Source organism: Molothrus ater, chromosome 3, assembly GCF_012460135.2.
Source record: "Molothrus ater isolate BHLD 08-10-18 breed brown headed cowbird chromosome 3, BPBGC_Mater_1.1, whole genome shotgun sequence".
Classification (NCBI taxonomy): Eukaryota; Metazoa; Chordata; class Aves; order Passeriformes; family Icteridae; genus Molothrus; species Molothrus ater.
Genome location: NC_050480.2, coordinates 5,673,992 through 5,694,591, shown reverse-complemented (window position 1 = coordinate 5,694,591; position 20,600 = coordinate 5,673,992). Strand labels below are relative to the sequence as shown.

At 43.1% G+C, this 20,600-nt stretch overlaps 1 protein-coding gene across 1 annotated transcript in view; it reads right to left on the bottom strand.

The window, feature by feature from the left end:
* The window catches only part of TTBK1 (tau tubulin kinase 1), a 103,357-nt gene that overhangs the window by 64,804 nt on the left and 17,953 nt on the right, over positions 1–20,600 (bottom strand). Inside the window, 2 exon segments of the mRNA XM_036381358.1 lie at positions 2,488–2,561; positions 15,570–15,717. Of these exon segments, the coding sequence (XP_036237251.1) occupies positions 2,488–2,561; positions 15,570–15,717 (222 nt within the window).

Below are 20,600 nucleotides of genomic sequence, written 5' to 3'. Positions count from 1 at the left end.
ACAACCTCTGACTGCTCTCTGAGCCTTCTAAAGATTAAAGCAGTACAAATTCCATCAGCAGGTCATGGTGCTGCAGTTTCATCAGAAACTTCCTAGCACACATTGTCTGGTTCAAGCTCAAGCCAGCATTGTTGTGGCAACATCACAATGGGGAAAGTTGTCTATCAAGAAAATCATACCCAAAATCAGGAGAGGAGGATTTTTCCACTGACTTAATACTTATCAAAACAAATTGCTAATTTACCTCCAGTTAATTAAATTTCTGAAGAAAAACAAAAGGGCTACCAGCTATGCATGAAAATCAAGACAATTTAGGAAAGAAAAAGGAAAAAATGACAGAGTAAATGCAAGAAAAAATCCCAGTGTTATTTCCTGTCTGTCATCTCAGTTTTGTCTGTACCTCTTTAGCTTTGTAAAGAGAAGCTACTAAAATGACTGTATTCCATGGCAGAGTGCTCTTGTAACCCACAGAACTAATGCATTTACCAACTCATTAAAAACACTAGAACAGGAGCCTGCTGTTTCAGAGAACATTCACAAGGAAAAAAAGCTATAGGGACATGCTGTTCATTGCTATGCTTTAGAATCTCTTGATTCTGCTTCTGTAAAGACATATACAGAAGACATCTAGCATCAATAGAAGACACATGCTTGTAATACAAGTCCACATGAATTCAAGTATAATTCCCAACAGCAAATATATAAAAAAATCCAAACAGCTGAGAAGAAAAGGGAGATTGCTTTCCAAATGCCATCTCTTTATCCACTTATTTCCAGTTCTGAAGTTATGTACAGACATCAAGGTGCTAGCTGGCTCATGTAGCATATGACAAGTCTCTCAAATTGTTTTGAGCCATGTTTCACTTCAGGCTCTGGACCCTTGAAGAATCACATCTGACACAGGCCAGCTCATAGATACAGCCAAACCACGGCACACCACCCAGGTTTGCTCCTTATCATGAACAAAATCAAACTAAACCACCTCTCTAGTGGTTATCTTCTTGAATTTCTGTGACACTTTACTAGAGGCAGCACAGCTTTGTCACTGCTGTTCTGAAACATCCAAGTTACTGAACTGACAGCAGATCTTGCTTTCCACTGTAAAGCTGTTCCTTGAACACCAGCTCTCTTATCCAATGATGATATGGAAAGCAAGGCTCATTTTTTTCAGGGCTGCACACTGAAATGTGCTGTAAGTTTCCCCACCTGCTATTGCTACCAGGAAAAGACACAAAATGAGCATTATTTTCCAAATAAACACTGTCAGGCTGATTATGGACCAGCGCAGATGCAATGAGTTGCAAAGCTTGAGAGTGGAAGCCTCAGTCCTGGTGATTGAAGGGAGAACTGCAGTACACAACATTCAGAGTGACACGTGATAAACCATGTCTCAGCAGGTCTTGAAGTTGAAGGAGAATTTTAGCCTGAACAGTGATGGTGCAGAACTAGCTAGTGCCTTATGTATCAACATCTACATCTGCAAATAATGAAATTATTTTTAGCTCTGCCTACTCTACGAGCTCGGTTACATAGTCAAGAACAAACTAGAAAGTAAGAGAATCCATGCAGAGAAATTTCTTTCCAAGATAAAGTCTCTTTTATCAGGCTTGGTAAGGACAGGATTGGGAGGGTAGAAGCCTTGTTCTTCCATGAGCTCCAGGCTAGCCCTTTCATGAATCATATTCATGCTCACACTGCAGCAGCAGCAGTAGCCAGGGTTGTTTAGAAAGTAAAGGATTTTTTCTATGCATAACAGCAGTTGGGATGCCAATGGTGCCTAAAAGGCAAAATCAATCACCAGGAGTTTACTGGTTTTATACAACTGCCTTGCAAAGCAGAACTACAAAAGAATCAGAAGATTATTTTAAAGAAATACTGGGATTTGCTGGTACCTGTTTTGCTTCACCTACTGCCTAGCAGTGCAGTCACCATGTGGTAGCTACCCAGGTATTTGTCCTTATTGACTTGATATCAGCAGTGTTCAAACAGGAGTAAACACTTCCACAGCAGAAGCTGAGTTACTGCTGAGCTTGGGAGAGACAGGGGAGCCAGAGATCACGGCCTTTCACAGAGAAACTGTGCTGCTGCTGTGACACCATGGCTCACTCTGAGCTCTGATACCAGGCATATTTTGAATGCAGCATCACAGCTCAGCAGGAGGTATTCCAAAGAGCTGCCACTGCTGCACAATGCTGTGGGCTGCTCCTGTGAGCATTCTGAATTGAGTGCTTTCCCCAGAAAATTGACAGAAAGCCATCTTAAACAGAAAAGCAGAGCTATGAAATATTTTAGCACATCTTGACGACTGGAGCCATCCCAAGGGATATCAAGAGCAGCACCAGCCCTTCTCACCCTCTTCCATTCCACCCTCTTTCTGTGTACAACCAAGTCTTTACACCAGTGCTTAGCCTTATTCCCTCCGTGTAAATCCTTCCCAGTGATGCCATCTCTATTGGACAGACAGGAGAGGCAAAGGACAGAACTCACCTGAAGCTGCATGACCACATAATTAAACTTTTCATTTCTTCCACAGCCAATAAATCTGCAAACATGATCCTTCCCTGAAAAGAAACAGAAATGAACAGAATAGAACACAAGATAACAACCCTGTGATCATGATGTTTAGAGAAATGGTTTCTGATTCAGGGCTGGTACCCATAAAATGGTATCAGGTAAGGAGTTATGCATAAAAAACTGAGCTCAGCTCATCACACCAACTTTACTCAGTACAAGCTGACTTGTACACACCACCACCACCACACTTACCTACTAGCACTGCTTTCCCTGAAACAGCTAATCTAATGCTACCTCAACATGAGCAAACCCTGATTTTTATAGTCAGAGACAACTGAAAAACAAATATGTTTATGGAAATACTCCACTGAAACATAAAAGCAATTTCATAAAACAACAGAAAGAAAAAAAATGGGGCCATTCAGTGTCAAGTTCTGGCATGATGTTAGTACAAACTACACCTATTCAGGCAAAATCAAACTAACTCAGCAAGCCCACATTACTCAGCTGGTCCTCAGGGGGGGAGCAGAGGCTGTGGTTTCAGACCCTGACCTGTAATGGATTTGGGATGGTTTGCTCTCTGGATTCTCGGAAGGGGAAGGATGAGGCATGAATTCCCTGTCACTGTCATATTTTTCTGAAAAATCCTCTTGCCCAGGATTCTTCTCCTGGGAAGCTGAGAAGCCTCAGAGAGAAATGAAAACAATATTATCACATTTGCTTCTCCTGCGTTTTGCTGCTTTGGAATGTGGTTGGAGATTGTTTATCCAACAGGTGAATTGTTTTAACTTAATGACCAATCACAGCCAGGCTGTGTCGAGGCTCTGGAGAGAGTCATGAGTTTTTCATTAGCATCTTGTTAAGCCTTTTGTAAGTATCCTTTCTCTATTCTTTAGTATAGTTTAGTATAGCATTCTTTAATATATTACCATAAAATAATAAATTAGCCTTCTGAGAACATGGAGTCAGATTCTCAATTCCTTCTCTGTCTGGGGGACCCCAGAAAATACCACATTCCCCTAATAGCAGGCTGCTGATAACAGAGTAAAGGCTGATGCACACAACAATGGTGAATTCTTGGTTCCTGGTGGGGTTTCTAAGCAGGGAAGGGCATGAGTATCATTGCATAACTTTGCCCTATGTTTCTTTGTAGCACTTAAGCAGTGGTGATTTGAATTAGTTTTTAAACCAAAGCTTATTGTTTGAAAATTCCCAGTTTTAGGGAAAAAAGGGAAGAACATGAACACATAATAAGTTACTGCACTGCCTGTAGCACGCTCAGGGCCCTGCTACTGCTGTCACTGTGTGCACCACAGGCCTGGGGCATCAGAAACCACTGGGGACAGCAAGACATGACAGAATAGGGATGTGGAGGGCAGCAGGAATCAAAGGAGCAGCTTTTTCACTGGAGAACCAGAGCTTTGACCAGAGCAGTGCACACAGCTGTGGAATATGGAGCTCCATGCCAGGACCCTCAGTAAGAGCATCAAGAGCTTGCCCTTTAGGGCCCAGCAGCATCCCACCAGAACAACCACACTCTCTGTCCTACCATAAGGAGGTAACAGAGCTGCTGGCAACCAGAACTGGAGGAATGGAGACCCTGACTGCTCCTTAATACCTTTGGAAGAACAGGTTTAGGACAAACAAACACCAGTCCTAGTATCGACCTATATCTGAACGTTATGTATCTGCAGATCCTTCATGATTCTGGCATGGACATTATCCAGTCTCAGGACTGAATGTGCAAGACCATGCTGAAACCATCAAGGTATGTCACAAACCACCATATTTCAGGAAAAGATATTCAGAGATTAGGAAAGCACTCTCTTCAGTATATCACAGAATCTTCTGTGCTGGAAGGGACGCACAACGATCATTGAGTCCAGCTCCTGGCCCTACACAGGACCATCCTCAGTAGTCACACCTGAGAGCATTGTCCAAACGCTTCTTCAGTTCTGTCAGGCTTGGTGCTGTGACCACTGCCCTGGGGAGCCTGTTCCACGCACTCTCTGGGTGAAGAACCTTTTCCACATATCCAACCTAAATCTCCCCTGATTCAGCTTCAGGCTGCTCTCTCAGGTCCTGTCATGGGTCACCAGAGAGAAGAGATCAGTGCCTGCCCCTCCTGTTCCCCTCACAAGGAAATTGTAACTGCAGTGGGGTCCCCCCTCAGTCTCCTCCAGGCTGAACAGACCAAGTGCCCTCAGCTGCTCCTCACACGGCTTCCCCTCAAGGCCCTTCACCATCCTCATCACCTTCCTTTGGACACCCCCTACAGCTTTATACCTTTTTTATATTGTGGCACCCAAAGCTGCCCCCAGCACTCAAGGTGAGGCTGCCCCAGTGCAGAGGGGACAATCCCCTCCCTTGCCCAGCTGGCCATGTGTCCTGGATTGCCAAGCAAATTGTACAGACACATTTCTCTTTGCCATCTGTACGGCAGCTGTCTTCTGTTAAGTGGGCAGTTTTCCTTATTTCTTCTACAACCAATCCTCCCTCCAGGGAGACATCTGCTGATAATGGGATATTGAATGTCACTACATGACTGATAAGAACTACAGCACCCATTGGGAAATGCTCTGCCCAGAAGGAGGAGCCAAGTGTTCCTACCTGGATATAATCTGGGGATTCTGGAGATTCTGGAACACCAGCACGGCTTCTCCACTGGATTTCCCAGAGGAACAGCTGCCTCTTCTTCCACTGGATCTTCAGAGGAAGACTACACCTTTTCTACAGGATCCCTGCTCCAACAGAACCACCCCTGACACTGCAGGAGGGTTGCAGCCACATTTCCAATGGGACTGCTACGAACACCCTGACCCACAGGGTGTCAGGTCATATTCTGACTCTGTCAGTGTTGGTTTGGTTTACTGCATTGTTTATTTTATCTTTTTATTTTCTTCCCTAATAAAGAGTTGTTATTCCTGCTCCCATATTTTTGCCAGAGAGCCCCCTTCATTTAAAATTTATAGCAATTCAAAGGGAGGGGGTTTAGATTTTCCATTTCAGGGGAGGCTCCTGCCTTTCTTAGCAGACACCTGTCTTTCCAAACTAAGACACCATGCTGTGCCTGATGCCCCCAGGACAGGTTGTCCCTCCTGGCTGCCAGGGCACTGCTGACCCACGTTCAACTTGCCATGGACCAGGATCCCCAGGCCCTTTTCCACGGCACTGCTTTCCAGCATTTCATTCCCCAGTCTGAGCATCCAGGGTTGCCCCAGCTGTTTTTCAGTGCCTCCTGGAATCATCTTCTCAGTAACTTCACCAGGCACTGAACTGAGACTGACAGGCCTGTAGTTTCTGGGGTCCTCCTTCTTTCCCTTCCTGAAAATCAGGACAACATTCACCAGCTTCCAGTCAGCTGGGACCACTCTGGATTCCCAAGACCACTCAAAAATCATTGAGAGAGGGTTTGCAATGACATCAGCCAGCTCTTGGAGGATTCTTGGCTGAATTCCTTTACGCCTCACAGATTTGTAGGGACCCAGCTGAAGCAGCAGACTCTGCACAATTTCAGGGTCAACTGGGAATTGTTCATTCTCACAGTCAAGATCCTCCAAGCTCAGGGCTCTGAGACCCCCTTAGTCCATCAGCCGTGTTGAAGACAGAGAATGTGTTAAACACCTCTGCCTTGTCCCTGTCTCTGTGAGGTGACCATCCCCATCCTGCAAGGGGCTGATGTTATTTCTACACTGCCTATTTCCATTAAGACATTTGAAAAAACTCCTTTTCATTGTCCCCGGCAATTCTGGCCAGCTTCAACTCCAGCTGAGCTTTGGCTGCATGAATTTTCTCCCTGCAGTGGCAAGCAGCATGTCTGTATTTTTCCCATGTCACCTGGCCTTGCTCCTACTGGGCACATGCTCTTCCTTGACCCTGTTTCTCACATACCAGCCTGAGGGTGGCTACAGATACTGGGTGCCACTGGTTTTCTGCTGTTGACAAGCTCATTGCAAATTCAGTGTTGATTTTGACAGGTTTTTGGTTTTCTGAGGAAACCCCTTGAGATACTGTGTGGATCTAGAACACATCCTGGTGTGAGTATTGCCAAGAAGGAACAACCAGGAAGCCTCAGCTGTCCCACCCACCTTTGTGCCACATGTCCCAGTAGGGGTGGCCGTGCTGCCTGCTAGTGTGAAGGGACCCTCAGAGCCAGAGCTGTCACTACAAAGTCAACATATCTGGACAACCTCAGAAAGAAAAAGAATCAGTTCTGTTTCTTTAGGATCTCATGACACTCCTGCGCTTCAGCAAACTGGCCACCCACACAGGTGGCAGAGAGGATGGACAGGAGCAAGCCCACACTCATCCCAGCCATGATTCACAGATTTACACTGAGTCCCACTTTGCTTTGTTCGCCTTTCAGAGCACCAGGGGATGGATATAGAGGCACAAGCCAAAACACAGTGACTGTTTCTAGTGACAATGAGAGCTATTGTGTGGTGAAAAGGGTAAATTACTCTTTTTTTTTTTTTTACTTGCTTTTATTTTTTAAAATAATTGCAAAGCATGGACACCACGTGCTTTTTGCTGCTGCAAAACTACAGATAAGCATTAAAAACCAACCCTCTGCCAGGGAGAACCTGCCCACCTAAATCACTAATTTCAGTGAAACCAGAGAGGTAGTGTCCATTGGTATGACTTAAGAAATATCCTTGCTAATTTCTAAAAATTCTTTTAAATCAGTTTCCTCCATAACACTGCTATTTTCTGGATCACAACATTTTACAGAAAGAAAAAGCATTTTAGTTTTTATTATTTTTAGGAATTTTTTGCTTGTTTAGGATGATAACGTGTTTCTGCTTACTACAATTTTTGAAAATGATGAATGGACTGACAATTCTTGATAACCTGCATCCCCAAACTGACATGATTTTATACTGAATCCTCCTTTCCAGTCTAAAACAGGCTCAAACCAGTTGGTCTTGGGAATTTAGGCTCTGCCTGGAACAGCTCTGCCATGCACTGTCTTGCAACACAAGCAACACCAGGAAAATAGAAGAAAGGAGGTGAAGGAAAACTATGCCCATTTCTGCATGAAACAAAAAGAATATAAGAGAGTGTAGGAAAGGCAGGCCACATTTAGAAGTGCTGCATGTACAGCCAGCCAGTCCTACAGGATGGATGAATGCCTGCAGCACCAAAGCCTCTGGGTTCCAGAGGCTTTCACTCATTTGTCATCTAAAGGAGGCACCAGATTACAACTGTTTGCTCTCCTGGAGCAGTTCATGCCATGCTGAAGTAGCAGATGGAGGCTGACAGTCAGGTGTGATTTTGGGATTCCTGCAGCTCAGTCCTGAGGCTGATCAGAATTATGAAGCACACAAGAACAATCGTGTTAATTACCTCCTGTGCAGACAGGATGCTGGAATTGTCATTCCATCCATGAATTCCCTTTAAGGCAGCAGGACACATGCCCTCCTCGAGCATGGAGATCATAGAAGAGAGCAGCAAAGCATATTTGAACCCAGAAAAGAAAGAAGGGAGGGGGGGGGAATGTATTTTTTTTCCAAGGTATATTTGGTATGGGAAGCATCACAACCATTTGACTGCACTAACTGCCAGATGACACTTGCTCCTTTGCTAGACTGCTCTGCTCAACAATCACTCGGATATTCCAGAGGGTCACAAGTTATACCATAGAAAATATGCTCTGTATCTGCTTTTGTTTGGTACTAAAACAAAGCAAAAAACAGGGCAATAGATTATAAAGAGTTTTGGCCAGTTAATTACCTAACATTGGAGGAATGTTACATCATTCCTCCATACACATTATGAACATCAGCCCAATGTTCATAAGCACTGACTTAAGAAAAGTTTCAAAGTGCTTTATTTTGTTCACAAGCATTTAGTTAAGGCAAAATTTTAATGTTCAGCCATAGAAAAATATTCTTTCTACTGCAGTCTTTTAACTACAATGAATATAATAATGTCCCATATAATATGGAGTAAGAAAGATTTCAGTCACTGAAATGGTCTTCACCATTCTTTTTCTGAAGAAACTTAAAAATGACAGTTAATAATTATGTTCTCATGTATAAGAACCCCTTCGACCCTTGGAGAGATATTCATCACCTTGTAGAGATATGATTAAAGTCCTCATTTGAATACTTTAAAATTTTCATTACATGAAAAGCTTTCATTACACAGGCCCTAAAAGAACCTAAATTATGATCCTTTTTTGAGTCTATTTTTTCACAAGGATCAATTTCAAACTGGTGGACACCAATATTCATTCCAATCTTCTACTCATTTAAGTTCTTAAATATCCCTAATGTATTTTCAATGCAGCAATGAAACGAATCAAATAAATACGAAGAAGGAAATATGTGACATTATTGTTGCAACTTGAAGTTGGCTTTTTTTGTAAGAGACTCCATATTTCCTGTGTTTTCACCAGAAAACAAGTAACCACTCTTCTCCACAAAGAAGTTAAAAAATGTAATCTTTTAATTTTATGCTAAAATTCTGTGATTCACCTCCATGGAGTAGCTGTCTCATTCCTATCAGTTCACCCAAAACACTGAAGTAACTTCTGCTGCATGAATTACCATAAATCTCATAGCAATTGTTACTCTTTTTACTGTTACCTTACCAATTCTTGCATTTTCTCCTGCACAATACCAACATCACGAGTTCAGCAGGGCCACCAGGATGGTGGCAAGGAAAGGAAAATGTAACATTAACAGAAAGTGCCAGAGAACTGGGTTTGTTCAGCCTTTAGGAAGGCAGCAGAAGGGAAACTCTGCTGGTCCAAACCACCTAACACAAAAATGCCAAGAAGATGAAGCCTGAATTTCCTCAGAACTTGTCCTGGTTTCATCTGGGCTGGAGTTCATTTTACTCCTAGTAGCTGTTACAGTGCTGTGTGTTGTATTTAGGATGAGAACAGTGTTGATAACACATGAGTGTTTGCTTAGTTCCTACCCTAAGTCAAGGACTTTTCAGTGTTCCCCTGCTCTGCCAGTCAGGAGCTGCACAAGAAGCCAGGAGGGAGCTGTGAGACACTGCAAAGGTTGATGTCTCAAGATATTTTAGGGCGCACGTGTGTGGGGCAGGGCAGGTTGGGCCTTGGCCTGGCAGTGCACCCCTAGAGCCAGCATACCAGCCTGACAGAGCTGCCAGTTGTCACACTGGAGAAAATGCCCCACACCCCATCCCTGGAGCCCCTAACCCAGCTCCTGAGGGGCCAAGTGACCAGAAGTCACACCTGGGAGAAGGGCCCAGGAAGGCCAAGAGCTATTTAAGGCCAAAGCACATCTTGACACCACCTCCTCTTGGAGCTTCTATCAGATGAACATTGGTGGAACCCAGGAGTTGGTAGCTGTATGTGTCCTTCTCTGTATCATTTCTGCCCTTCTCCTTCTTCTAATTCCATCTTTCTCAGTAACTTAAAATCAAATGGGCTTCGAGTTTGTGAAGTTGAGTGGGCTAAGTCAATGCTTTGAGAAATGTTTTGTGTTGAGTGAATGCTGCTCCTAGCCTTTTGCCAGAGTTCTCTGATTTTCTAAAGCTACCAGTAAAGCTATTTTGTTGTTTAGACCTCTTGAGAAGATCTTGTTGGTGTTTCTCCTGTGTGTCTAAATGAACAACCATGAGCTCTGTTAAAAGCTTCATTGAGAGAGTTTTTTGGGGCCTTGCAGGAGCACAGCTGGAACAGCTGACCTGAATGGGCCAAAGGGATCCTGCTTACTATGGGATGTCATCCTGGGTATAAAAACTGGGGCTGATTCACCAGGAGCCACTGCTTGGGAATGTGCTGGGCATTGCTCAGAGGGTGGTGCATCACTTGTACTTCTTGGGTTTTATTCCCCCCTTCCATTTTCTTATCTCCCTTTTCATTACTACTGTTATTGTTCTTATTTCAATTAATAAACTGTTCTTATCTCAGCCCATGGCTTTTATATTTTTGCCCTCCTCCCCATCCCATGGGGGCAGGGGTGCTGAGTGAACAGCTGTGTGGCACTTAGTGCCAGCCAGGGTTAACCCATGACAGAGGCACAGAGAGGCACTGGGCATAAGCTGCAATATGGGAAGTTCCTATTAGATGCTATTTCTTTATTCCTCCATGAGCATGGTGAAACCCTGGAACAGGGGCCCAAAGAGGCTGTGGGATTCAAAACTTCACTGACAAAAGGCCAGAGCAACCAGATCTATTTCTTTTCTGCCTGGAGCATGAGGTTGTACTAGAGACCTCCAGAGGTCTTCCCTGAGAGCCTAAATTTTCTTCTGGATCTGTGTCACACACTGGGAAAAGCCCAAGTGCTTAGGTCACTTACCATAACATAACTTGTTTGAGCACTTGGCACTGCTGGGGTCTCAATGATATGAACAGCAATGGACATGTAGCTGTACAACTGCTCTCACTGGTATTTGGAAAGCTGCAGTTGTTTCTCAATGCTCTACATTATAGTGTACATTTTACACCCAGACTCTTCTTTATTTGCCTGTCAGTGTCAGGTTTATCAGCTTATCACAGGTTTTGTATTGTGGGGATATTGAATTCACTTCTGTGCAAATATTGTAAAGAAATGGAGGATTCATCAGGACTAGAAAATGAAATGAGAGTTATTTTCATCATCTAACTTTACTTGAAAACGCTGCCTTTAGCTTGGCAGAGCTAGCTCACATAGACTTCTTTCCTCTGCAGTTACCAAGTTTCATCTCTGGCCAGACAAACCAGCCAGACTTCAGGGACTTGTCAACTCAGCTGGACAAAGGAGTTTTGAACATGAAAGAAGACAAATTCTCTGCTGGAAGTAAGGCTTAAATAACTACATTACTCAACAGTAATCAGCTAGGATTTAACCAACTGGATTAAGCTTGCTATTGCTTCTGCAAAAAATCAGTGAACTAATAGGCACAAACCCAAAAGGTTGGTCATTGTCCCCTAATCAATTAAAGGTAAAAACTACCTGACCTTGCACAGCATAATTTCCTCTAGTTGTTTCCCTAAACTAAATTATCATTACTTGAAGAGGAGTACTGATAATAGATCCCACACAGGTCAAGACACAATACTACTGGAGCAAAAATTCAACACAATCTCAAAAAAAATGTGGTTTAAATCCTTTTTCAGCCCTGCCATGACCTTCCCCCACCCAATGGCACCATAGCATAAAAATCATGTGTAACAAATGCCAGCTCATTCAAACACTTCCACATGGAAAAATGCAGTGATGGGTAGAGAGCCTGAAGTTACAGCAAGTCTGTGAATCTGCCACCCTGTGATGGCCTAAAAGCCTGACAAGGGCAATTTACTCTGCTTTCTAGTCTTTGCAGAGAGCTTGCTTACATCCACCTAGAAAAATATTGTAGAGACATATAAACTGTGTCTACAAAAGTAAAAGAAACTGAATCATAGAGCATTAAGGTGCACTAAGGCACCACTTTAACACAAAAAACTCACCTGTAATAAGAACAAAAACCCCTAGGACCAGCAAGTAAGAAAAGCAAGGTTCCTCTTCTTCCATTATTTTGCTAGGAAACTCTTATCTGTCCAACCCCAGCAATAAAGAGGGAACAAGCAGTACAGGATCTGCTGTAACAAATTCAGGTACTCAAAAACTACACTGCCTGTGACCAGGCTGCATCTTGCACAACTACTCAATATGCAGAAGATCTCTGCACTGCAGAATAATATTAATCAGAGTCCTACACAATGGAACTGGTTACACTGAAAAGAAGGCATTTACAACGAAAACAACACACTGAAGAGAGCTTAGCAATATCTGGCAGCCAAGAGAGATCAAAAGCAAATACTCAAGGCCTTGTAACCTCACACCAGGGCAACATTGCCACTGCAGATGAACAGAAAACATTGCTCAGCACAAAAATAATCTGGCCATTTTAAATTACAACCTGCTAGGCTGCTCCGAAGAGAATCTCAGCATAGGGGACTGAATGTTGTGGCCACATTTAGAGAGCCTATGGACCAGAAGATATACAAACTGCACTCCTTGTGACAGATCCTTGTGCAGCACTGTTTTGGTCTCACAGGTCCCCAGGGTGCTCCCAGAGACACCTACCAAGAAGTGGGTAGGGACAGGGAGAATGCCTTTCAATTCAAAGCATCTGCTTCTGAGCCTCACACAGCCCCAGCTGAGCATCTAGAGAGAACACAATTCCTGGTTTGGCTCCTAAGATACTTTCCAAACCTCTCTCTGCAGCAGCCCACTGGATTTAATCAGAGATACTGGTTTACAATTTCTGCAATTAAGGCTTCTGTCAGAAAGGCAGACTGACAGGGACAGCCCAAGCCAAGCACTTCAAAAGCTATGCCAGAGCTGGTCTCACAGAGATGTGGCATTTTGATTAACCTCAAAGATCTCAGAGACAGGAAACTGAGTCCAGGTAGTACTGATGCTCCTTTGCCACCTGAATATTGCTCCACAGTAAATCCAGCACTGGGAAAAAAATCACAGAGAGAGCAGGCAGATCACTGTCCATTTGTATTTCAAAGGGTTAGAAAATCATTGAGGAGATGGAAAAACATCTGCTCATCCAGATGTGATAGTACTCTCCCTTCCACATGTTCAATGATAGGAAACCATCACATTTTTTCTCCTCATGATTCAAAAAAACAGAAGCCTCAGAGTCCTGGTTTACAGAAGCAATGAGGTTTTAAAGAAAGCCCCCATACTACCTTAAATCATCCCAACTACCACATGTCAGTGCTTCCAGAGTGGCTTTGGGTCATGTAAGGTTTTCTCTGAGCAAACAGACCATGAAGTTCTATTTCAGGAGCATACCAAGTAGTCCCAAAATCCTAAATGAGAGGCCAAACCAACAAATGCACCCTCAGACAGGAGGGCAGATTAGAACTAACCCAAAGCAAAATCCCAATAAAGCCATGAAGTTTACAGTGTAAAACCCCCAAGCCATATCTGCTGGAGATGTATGAGCAACTGCTGCTCCCCACTGACCTGCAGGTACTGCACTGCTCACTAATGGAGACATTGCTTCAGAGGCTCAAACACAGAGCCAGAAAACCCAGCCAAAGCTGTTCTTGCTGTCTGGATATTCAAGTTACTCCTTCACTTAGCCACACAGATCTTACTTCCATTTACTTTTTAATGTATATGATCCAAAGGCTTGTCTGCACAGCTTTTCTTCTGGATATCCATGAACTGACTGTATCACCTATGATAATACCAAAAACTTACTCTACCCACCAACTGTTGGAAAAAGGCAGTATCTCCCTTCCTGAAATGTTTCTCACCTCTTTGCAACAGTCACAGTGAAAACATACACAATACGTGATTCCCCATGCTCTCAACCCAATTTCTTATTTTAACTTTATCATTTATTTCAGTAAAGCATTTGGGGATTAACCTTTAACCAAAAAAAGCTAAATTCCTCACAGAACAGCTTGATTTGTAAAAACATGGCTGAAGTAATGTGTCATTCTTACACAGGATAGCTGATGCACAGCCAATTCTGCTTCTTCTGTCTTTTCTGTCCTTTTCTTGAATATTTACTAACTGCTTTGCCAAGGGGCTTTTCCTAGTTCCATATACCACCACTCCCTCTCCCCAGTTACCAGCATCATTCTGTACACAAATGTGGGTGTTTTTTCAAGCATTTGGTTTTCTCAAAAATCTTCCAGAAATAAACACAAGTATTAGTCAACATCTTCTGATGCTAGTCCTGCTTTAGTGATTTCAGCTCATGCTTTTCAAGCATTCCCTACCCTGGATGCAGCACCTATTGGCAGTGGCCAGCATGACAGCATTGTTTGTGGTACTCTAAAATCCATCATTCCACACAGTCCTGCCCTCACTCAATTCAGAGCAGTTTGAAGTGTACAACCAAACAAAAAAATCTCAATCACAGCCTTACTTGCCCTCATGGGCAGTGTGTCCAGACCTCAGACACCCACTCTGCTCCTCTCTGGGAGCTTGTGTATCCCAGGCCTTTCACAGATCAACAAGTCCTCATAATGACTTGGGCTGATTTCTCCTTTACACAGCTCAGCTGCATCTTTTACAATCCAGAGTATTCAAAAGAGGCCTTATCAGTCCTCCTCTTGGGAGAGCTGAAATGTGGAAAACTATTTGACCTTCAAAAATAATTCACTGGCTTTTACCTAGAGGCAATCTGTCACAAACATTGAGTAACTCATTTCACAAGGCCTGCAACAGTCTCACCCTTGAATTCAATTCAATCTCTGGAGATTTTGTACAGAGGCAATGGTACAGACTCATAGGGCCACAACATTATCTCTGAAGCATGAGCCCTGATGATAAGGACCCTACTCAGTGCTTCAGCAGGTGTTTCCTCAGCCCAAGTGGGAATCCTGCAGAAAGGAACATCCCTAAAAATGTATATTATACTATAAGACATAAACTGTACCTGGCAATAGCTGGCTTTGCCTTAAAAAGGAAATCCAAGCACAATGCCCTTCAGCCAACAGCAGTTCTCAGTTCCTCAAAGGCAGATTTAGAAATTCCTTGTTTACATCCCTCCATAGCAATCTTTTTAGTAGAAGCCCCCCTCCTTCAGCCAGGAACAACTGCATGAAGACAGCTCCTTTCCATCCTCACTAAGAACAGGCACATCACTTCACTCTTTGCCTTCAGGACAGTGAGGTACATGAAAAATTAGTTAATAGTCAGTTTCCCTATACCTCCTGTTGTCCACTTTTTGCATTTCTCTACTAGTCAACCATTTTACTTGGAGACTCTGTCATGCTTTAGTGCTCCATGTCCTCTGGGAGGAAACCTCATTTTTTAGTCAGATGCTGCTCCCTCTATTCCTTATTTTCTAATCAGTATCACTAGATTGCACAGACCAGTGGACCAATAGTTCAGTCTAAATCTCCTCATTGTCCTTATATCCTGGCAGACAAAATAGTCCCTGTTGTTGGATCTCACTTGAGTTGCAGAATGTAACAACTTTCTGAGCTGGATGACTTAACAGGACATCACATATAGATGGAAGCTGAAGAGAAAACTATAAAAACCATTTGCAACTTTGGATTCTAATAGTTAACATGCACGGATTCTAATAGTTAACATGCACTTTTAGTACTTCCAAATGGCTTTTTGCCTTACCTTGCAGCTTTTTCAGGACAGCCACTTCCATCTTGAGAACTTGCTTGGGCTGCTGAGCTGATTCCACCTTCAAGGCCACATTCTCACGGGTCAGCAAATCCATTGCCTCGTAGATCTCCCCAAAGCCACCTCCACCGATCTTCTTCAGCTGCAAAAGTGCAAAGGGGTTTGCTACAATGTGCACAGAGGGATCAGCAAGCTGCCTCTCACAGAGCCAGCTCCTCGACTGTGTAGGGAGAGCAAGCTCAGCTCCCAATCTGTGCTGTGCCTGAATCCCTTCACTGCACAGCTTGGCAAAAGTCCAGCTACCCACTTGACAGTGCTATGTATAAATTCTTTGCTCTAACAACAAAGAACAAGCCTAGCAAGCAATGACAGGTGATACTTTTTTAAAAGCAAATGATAATGCCTATGGCCTCCGTGATGTTTTTGCCAAAATTCAAGGAAAGACCCTTCAAGGAGATAGCAGAACCACTGTCATTCCCTCCCAACAAATACATCTCTGTGGTAAAAACAAATCTTTCAAGAAATAAGTTAAATGAAGTTTAAATCTAATTCAAAGACTTTAAAAACAGAATAAAACATCCACTGGAATCTTTTACAAGATTCTTTACCTGCTCTGGTAGTGGAGTTACTTCAGTGTCACATTTCAAAGAACTGCTAACAGGATTACCTCAAAACAGTTGGGTACAAGCCACCAGTACAACTCCATTCTTTCTCAGCCTCTTTTTCTCTTTAGTTTGAAAGCCAACCAAATTACGCTTTTTGTGTCTCTGAGCAAAATTAAAGACTGTTCCACAATAGGAATCCATGACTTCAGCTGACATAAACTCAAAGCTAAAGACGTCTAAGTTTCAGCATATTTGATATGCACCTTCTAGAGACAGATTGTCTGCCTGTTCTAGAGTAGCCTCCCATTCAGAGAGCAAGTCAGGATCCTCTGCCTTTCCTGGAAGGTGATTCCTTGATCCTCCTTCTGCTGAGACTTGACAGCATATGTGCACATAGTTATATATAATCATGTATAATACAGACTCCTCATGTGCTGCAAGAGTCAATGTCTATGCCAGGAAAATAATTTTATATTTGTTTCTCTTAGATATATTTAAAGCCTACTGTGCTGCCCAGGAGGAAATTCAGGTTTACACTGAGTAACACTTAACACTTAAGAGAGGAAAAGAAGTTTCAGTCAGACAGATAGTCAAACATGGATCTTACACAATGTTTAATCAGGTTTAGATGATATTTTAGTGTCTTCTGTACCACCAAAGGCCTGTCCTGCGCATCTGTCCAGTTTGTTGAACAAAGGGCCCTGCCTACCAAGAGCAGGGTTCTTTCCTCTCAAAGGTGACCAAAATAATTTGCTTTTCTGGCTTCCAGGTCAAGAAGAACACTTCCACTTGAATAAGGAAGTGTTTTCCATATTAACAGCTTGACAGCCAGCCTCATCTCTGAAGCTCTAACTTGATAACCCTTTGAAAGCTGCTGTCCAGAGCAACTTCTTGTCTTTTTTCCTCATGACCTTCCACGGGGTTAAACAGGCACATTTATGCAGTAAACAGCCAATAACTAGGTCACCACAGATTATTCATAAATTATTACAGTGCAGCCCTACTTCCACTTGGAAATTCACGCTAAGTGAGCTGGCTATTAAAAATCTTTCTTTCAAAACAGTGCTACATTCAGCATAGCAACAACACGTCAGCTAATACCTCAGGATTCAGGTAGACGAGATCTTCTGTTGTCTGATATATTAATGAGAAAGGGAAAGGGACAGTAGAAGCTACAGAAGGCAAAAAGGTAAACTGGGAACTGGAGGGACAATATTGAGACTGCACACCTGGCAAAACAGCCAAACTGGAGGACACACAAAGGTCTACAGAGAAACAAATGGGAGATCACACAAGATCAAGATCAAAGCTTCTGCTGAATCAGAAAACTGATTTTATACACACATTCCAGCCAATGGAAGGCTGTCAAAGCTGCCTTTGTTTCCTTGCATCCTTGCTCACACTCTTATAGAAATTATGCTCTGGCATACTTTTCCCAGCACACCAGATGGTACCATCCATTCAACATCACCACTAGCACTGCCATACTTCTTGGTTTTTTGGCAACAATGAGGCTGTCAGGAGCCATTTCCTTTGCTTTGGTCCAGAGCAAGCTGATGTAAGTCAAGGTCTTGGCTGAGGTCAGGAGCTTATGTCACATCCATTGCCTCAGTGCCTGGGTGCTCCATGGGAGTTCACTTTCTTAGGTAAACTTGGAATAGCCTTTTGTTGGACACAAAGGAGAGATGGGCACATACCACTCAAAAAAGCCCAAACCAGTAATGAAACTGCAAACACAAAGTCAAGGAAGAGAATGAAGCATCTAACTAGAATCACCTAAGTGGTAATCATGAGTCATCACCCATGTTAAGCCTCACTGCCTTGGGGGTATTCTCTTCTGGTCCTGCCACAGCCCACTTACAGTTCTGACTGGGATACAGGCTGCCAACACCAGCAGGATTCATCCCACCTAATGCACGAGCCCCTGTGTGAGCTGCGTGTCCAGGTGTCTATTCCAGGCTGTGGAATCAAGTGAATAGTTCATCTGATCAAACAGGTAGGTATTTGGACTTGGACACAGACAATCAGGAGTTACACAGCACACAAATGGCTCCCTTTGAAGTCTCCTTTAAATATCCTGAATTATTTTTGATTTATCCTGAAAAAGACTCTTGTAGCACAATCTTCCAAAGCTTACTAAAAAAAACCCCAAAACAACAACAGCAACACACAGCCTTCTCACTAAGCAAAAATCAGTACTTTCAGACACAGTTCAAAAAACCAAGGCAACACACAACTCCAGCCAAAAATAAGCTTGAATACAAATTTCATCTTTTATTCCAGAAGCATATACGACACCACTGCTCTGAACAAAGTCTGCCTTCCAAGGATATCATATAAAGACTAGACCTTCCCAGGGTGACATTCCAGGACCAGGGCAGGAATGGTTTGGTGTCAGAATTGGTGGAAATGCAAAGAAATGTGCACTCTAAATCCAGAGCAAAGGACCAAATGGGAAGTCAGCAACCTTTAGTGAACTCAGCCAGGGTCAAGGCTGTCATCCACAGGCTTCAAAGATTTGACAAGGTCAAACAATGACCACTGTGGCTGTCTCCTAGGAGCACTTGTACAGCCAAGCCTGCAACTCCTGCAGCCCAACTCAATGGGCTACTTGATCCAGAAAAGGCCAATAGGCCTCATCTGACTTAAGAGCTCAGGAAGAGTTAACCCTTGTTCACCAAACTCTCTGGAGTCCACTCCACTTGCTTGAGATGACTGGATCTGATCTCAAAGGAAATGAACTCATGTACAACAGGTATGAACTGAGAAGCCAATCAAGAACTCAGCCTGCCACATTCTAAATCATCTGAAGACCTGTCAAAGCCCACTTAAAGCAATTCAGAGTGAGACCAAAACAGGCCCTAAGTCTGACAAAGAACCTTCCTTGTCCCAGGTTCCCTCTTGGAATAATAAATTGCCTTTCAAAACAAGACAACGTAAAGAATCCACTAAAGTTTTGTGAGGTTTCTGGCAAGGTTTCCAAAATAAACTGGAGAGCTTCAGATCAAGAAGCTCAGAAACCTGAAAGAAAACAAAACATGGATTGCACCTAGGGAAAGAACATACACGTGTACAGGAGTCATCACTTGTGTTCAAAGCTCAGTGCAGGAGCTGCCAACTCTGTCTTGCTAATAAGTGTCAGTTGTGAATCCCCAGTAAAAGGCATTTGTGTGAAATAAAGAGATACATCAAAATTCAGCTTTAACATCCATACCTAGTTCAAAGCAAGTACAAGTTACATTTCACTTTGTTCCCTCCCCTGAACAAAACTGTTCACATCATTCAGAGCACACGTGGATCAAGACCCTCTGGGGACTCAGCAAAATGTGGTTCCAGTACTGCCTAAATTTCATCAAAAGTACCTGCAAGTAAAGAATGATGACTATAAAGAATACTTCTAAATCTACAAGTTTTGATAAAAACCATAAGCACACCCTGTCCATGTCTTTTTTCATAAATAAGAACAAAAATGTTACTGCTGTCAGACAGCCAAATTTACTGACTTCAAGTGACAGGAAAATGAACGACCAAGAGGCTAACTGCAGAGAACTAGCATCTTCATTTGTCAAAGTTTGTCAGCCAGCAGAAAGGAGGAAAGAAGGAAAGGAATTCAAGGAATACATTACACCAATCTAAAATTAGAAATCGGCTCAATAATGGAAGTATGCCAGCACTAAGAGCTACAAGGTTCAAGCAGATGCCCAGCCAGAGACAGTCAGAGACACTGGGAGGACAAATTACACAAAAGACCTTCTGGCAGTTGCACCCCAGCATCACATAAATATGCCACACACCTGCTTGAGCAGGATCCATCACCCACAGCAAAGATTGGACCATACAGCTGGCACATTCTGGGCTAGATTCAGGAAGATCTGTGACAAAAGGAAAAAACGCTACTCCTGATACTACAGCTGTATGCTCACTTTAAGGTACCTTTTTCCTTGGTCACTTGATCCTATGCTGTCCATCTCCTTGGGCCACCAGAAGTATTTTCAGAGCTTTTCCAGATTACTCCAAGCCCCCCACAGCTTGTGGTTCTGAATGGTCCCACACCAGCTTAAAGAAAGGGAAAGGCACACAAGGGCTGCCTAAAAGGAAAGGGTCTGCACTTCACTCTTTTTTTTTTTGGGGTGTGGGGAATGACTGTTCAATGAAGGTTCACAATGCACAAGTCAGCTAGCACATGGTCAAATTCCCAGCTCTACTCAGAGCTGGGAAAAAAGGATTTCTCATTGCTATTTACAGCCTTTAGCAAGTCATGTCATTTCTCAGAGCCTTCAAGTGGGGCAATGACCTCACTGCAGTATTTAAGGCTACTGTGAGACATTATAAAACATAAAAGGTTATTCCTCTAATTAGAGGTAGTTGTTGTTGACAATACAGCTGCACATTTCTATCTTTTCTAAGGCAGAGTTAGTCG